The sequence below is a fragment of the Euphorbia lathyris genome, chromosome 4, assembly GCF_963576675.1.
Source record: "Euphorbia lathyris chromosome 4, ddEupLath1.1, whole genome shotgun sequence".
Lineage (NCBI taxonomy): Eukaryota > Viridiplantae > Streptophyta > Magnoliopsida > Malpighiales > Euphorbiaceae > Euphorbia > Euphorbia lathyris.
Genome location: NC_088913.1, coordinates 94,428,069 through 94,432,436, shown reverse-complemented (window position 1 = coordinate 94,432,436; position 4,368 = coordinate 94,428,069). Strand labels below are relative to the sequence as shown.

At 32.5% G+C, this 4,368-nt stretch overlaps 1 protein-coding gene across 2 annotated transcripts; it reads left to right on the top strand.

Annotated features, from left to right (window-relative positions):
* Window positions 1-241: 241 nt before the first annotated feature.
* LOC136227356 (B3 domain-containing transcription factor VRN1-like) lies at window positions 242-3,952 on the top strand. 2 transcript variants are annotated; one of them, XM_066015992.1, is made up of 6 exons: window positions 242-402; window positions 509-560; window positions 1,558-1,672; window positions 1,754-2,186; window positions 2,276-2,427; window positions 2,658-3,952. In XM_066015992.1, exons 3-6 carry the CDS (start codon window positions 1,577-1,579, stop codon window positions 2,940-2,942), a joined length of 966 nt encoding a protein of 321 aa, XP_065872064.1. In that variant the 5' UTR covers window positions 242-402; window positions 509-560; window positions 1,558-1,576; the 3' UTR covers window positions 2,943-3,952. The 2 variants fall into 2 exon arrangements, with proteins under 2 accessions (XP_065872064.1, XP_065872065.1); XM_066015993.1 differs by lacking the exon at window positions 509-560.
* Window positions 3,953-4,368: the final 416 nt, after the last annotated feature.

The following is a 4,368-nucleotide window of genomic DNA, read 5'->3' as shown; positions in this document are numbered from 1 at the left end:
ATCTCCCTCCTCCCTTTATCTTTTTTTATCTGTGCCTAGCTTTAAGTAATTTCCACATTCAAATTTATAATTATATAGCCCTTTGTTTTACATGATTAATTTCAGGACCGTTCTAAACATAATAACCATGTTACGATACTTTTTTTCCTCTATTTTCTCACAAAAATCAATTAATTGTATTAGTCAAATATAAAAGGACTCAAAAAATAAAAAGGATCCTTTTAAGTCTTTCTGAAGTCTTTGCCCTTTCAACTCCAAACATTTTAGGTTATACTTGGACATCAAAATACTCACAATTTCTTTTCAATCTTGACACCGCTTCCTCTCATACATATTGTGATGTTCAATTCCTTGACTTCCTCTCAAACTGCTCCCAATTTCAACTGATTCATATCAAAGGAGGTAATTGCGATTGATGTTCTTACTTTCTGGATTTGTCTTTATTTTGGATTTCCTTTTCCCGGTACAGAAATCACAAATGATGAATTGAGTTTGAATTTATGACTAGGGAAAAAGAAATATTTGCAGTCGCCAAACAGATGAAATAGTTTATGAATAAGGTGAATCAATCTCCCTTTTTTAGGACTTGATAGGATTTAATAGTTGGAGGAAAAGTATGTTTTCCTGTTTGATATGATGTTATGGTCTTGCTTTGTTATACAATGTCAACCTCTGATGTTTATTGGTTTATGGCTGTGCTTCCTTTTCTTCGGCCTTCTCAATGGTTACAAAAGGGATGCTCTTTAAGAAACATTCTCAGATTCTTGTACATTTTAGATCTGCTACTCTTATTGAGAATATTATAGTTAGAAGAAAATTATAGTTTGTGGTTTACCAGAGCATAGGTGCAGAGGCAGTGTTCTTGTATGAATAGAGTTTTTGGTCAGTCCTATGTTTCTGGTGTATGTTATTGTGATATAACTTGGTTCCTTGTTGTTACAACATTTTGACACAAGTATTATTTACACCATATATAATTATGTGAAATATATAGATAAGACAACAGGTTTATAGCACAATAACTCATTTGGATACTCTTATTGAGACAAATGCTATTGTTGGTATGTGGTTATCTAGTTTTGGACTTGAGTTCTTGAATGATTAGCATATGAGCTGCAACATGCCTACCCCATATGTAGATGTTTATAAAATCTCTCATGACTGTTGCATCATGATATTAAAAAATGCTTGTTGAGTCTAAGGTATTTAAGTTAGAAAAGTTTTTTTCTTTTGTGATTAAATTTTTTATGCAGCATATTGTATCTTGGTGTATTAGGCTCTATGTGATCTTTCATTGAAAAAATTAGGATATGAAATGTTTGAGTTTGTGTGCCTGTTTCAGTCTTGTTAGATTAATGTTTGAGTTAGTTTGTACGTTTAAGACCTTGGTTTTGTCACATTCCTTTGCTGTTATCATATATTATCAAATAAAATGATTGTTTTAAAATTACCAGCAAATGAAATGATATGATATTATATTTTCTCTAGTAAAATACTCTTCAGGTGAAGTACTAGTTCAACAATGGCTTCTTACTCTAAAAATAAAATACTCTTCAGGTGAAGTACTAGTTCAACAATGGCTTCTTGCTCTAAAAACAACAATCTGTTTAAAGAAGATCAAAGACCTCATTTTTTCAAGTTTATTCTTGCTGATTCCGTGCATGAACATAAGGTGGTTAGCATTTAATTATCTTATATATTCGTTCTTCTTCTCACTTTAGTCATTCCATATTAATCATATAAAAATAAATAGGAAATTCCAAGAAAATTTGTGAAACGTTTTGGAGGCTATCTTTCAAGTCCAATAATCTTGAAGGCATCTTCTGGTCAAAAATGGAAAGTTGATATTGCGAAAAGTGAGGGCGCGTTTTGGCTGCAAAATGGATGGAAAGAGTTCGCTGAATTTTACTCACTCGATCATGGATATCTTGTAGTATTTGAATATGATATGAGTGCCGCTGAATTCAATGTCATCATATTAGACAACACTGCCACAGAGATAGAATATCCTTTTACTTTGGGAGCTAATTTTGACGAACAACAATTTCAAGAGAGAAAAATTGAAGTTGTTGAATCAGAAAGTGATGTTCCTGCTGAAATCTTGCCATCAAATGCTAATCTTGATGAACAATTCGAAAAACCTCAGGATTTTGCAACAACATTTAACACAAAGGATCAAACTGAAGGTATGTTATTTCCATTCTTATAACTAGAAGGTTACGCCATATTTCTAAATACTTATTCGATTAATGATTGTCCTTGTTTGTCAAACCAGTGATACAAAGGGAAAATAAGACTTCTTCAACAAACAAAAAACTGATAAAGGAAGAAAAAAAGAAGGCTGTTGAAAAAGCACTGTCCAATTTCCAACCGGAAAATCCTTCATTCACGATTATAATACAGCCATCCTATGTTGATAGTTTCTTGGTAAACATCAATTCTTCAAATTGTCAAACCATTTTAAAATCACATATTTCATTAATCTCATCATTTTATTCTTTCATATTTATGTATAAATTGGTCCACTTGAACAACTTGGAATAACATTAAGCTAACAATTATTTTAAAAACAAATATAAAATAAAAAACAGGATGGACTTTTGCACAACAAACAAACATGAAAATTTTATCATTGTTATCATTTGTGTTTTGTGCAGGTTATACCAAGTAGGTTTGCCAAGAAATATATCAACAAAGAGGTGGCAAATATAATTCTGAATTCTGTGGACCAAAGAACTTGGTCAGTTGACTATGTGGAGATAAAAATAGGTGGACTTAAAGTAGCTAGGCTATGTCGTGGTTGGAGGAAATTTGTAGAAGATAATCATTTGAAAGTTGGCGATGTTTGTATCTTCGAATTGATTAATCACAATGCAACCACCACATTTAAAGTTGTAATTTCCAGAGAAAATCAAGATGCAAAAACCGTTTGCCAGTGTTAGCTGCATAATAATTTCTAGAACAAGGGTTATAGAAAGGAGGAAGTTTACTGAGAGATTCATAAAGCCTTTAAAAATCTCAATTAATCACCACCACAGGTGCCGCGGCTACCTCCCTGCTTGTTGGAGTTTAAAGTTGATGATTATGAAGCCGTTCGTGATTGGCTTGCCCTTTGCGTTCTTTTCTTGAAGCATCTTTGTTTTGTATTAGTTGTTCTTAATTTCTTCTATATTTTGCTTCTTACAATATAGCTGCATTGCTTACTTTTATGGTTGACTTTGGTTTAATTTTTGACTCTGGCAAGCCTCCATAGGCTAATTTGTAACAGGCATTTTGGCTGTTTTTAATGATTAGCTTTATTAATATTTGGAGCCATGTTAGCCATTGGAGGTTTATAAAGAGGCTTATATCCTGAAATGCAAACTGACACTAGATTTAGCTACTTTGTATGTCTTCCAAGCATAGAACATGTAATGTCTACATCTTTATGGTTTCATTAGAACATTATAGTTATGTTGAGTGATTATGTCTACAACTTTATCAGTTAAATTGGTAGAGATTCTGTGTCCAGGTACCCTAAGAGCTCTATGAAGCAGAGACAGTGGAGCTGGTGACATATTATGCAAAATATATGACTTGCAATTTGACAACTGTTCTTATCTTGCTGCTGCTACTTCTCTCAGCAGGTAAAATAGAATGGAGTTATGGCTTATTCTTATACTGTTTCATTATCGTTCTAGCATCCATTTTCTTTTTCAAAATGCATTTCTTGAATACTTTCATACTTCACAAGTAGAAAGGATATTTTTACAGTTCATAGATAGTCACATTAGACCTATAAAATTTCCCATTCAACTATAACAAGTTGTAATTTCAGATGCAAGTGAAATGGGCCACATATTATTTACCCAGTTTGATATTTGGAGCTAAAGGTCTCATTAGGTAGGCTCGATAAGTGTGATAATAATTGATGGAGAGGCCGAGTGTGACAAATTAAAAATTAGGAGTTGATTTAAATGCATTACAATTGTCACAACTAGTCATAGTTAGCCATAAACTTTATGGATTATAATAATAAACTAGTCAGTCGTTGTGCTATTCCCTATGGTTTACCTAATAGACTAGTCAGTCCTTAAACTTATATTTTTCGATTGCCTTCTTTTTCTGAAACTTTACTATCATTGGTATAGAAAACACTAAAAGCAAATCATGCTCATATTCCATTTAATCAGCTTGGACAAATGATGTGTGTATCTAGCAGGTTCCGGAATAGTTGTGAGATGCTTTAATCCTAAAATAATCTATCTCAATGAAGCTGAAGTTTTGAGATGCATTTTTATTGTTCTTCTGTTTGTAGTCGTATTTGACTGACAAAGGAAATTTAAACTGCACCATTTTAGCATAGTATCATATACTATATAACGTCCG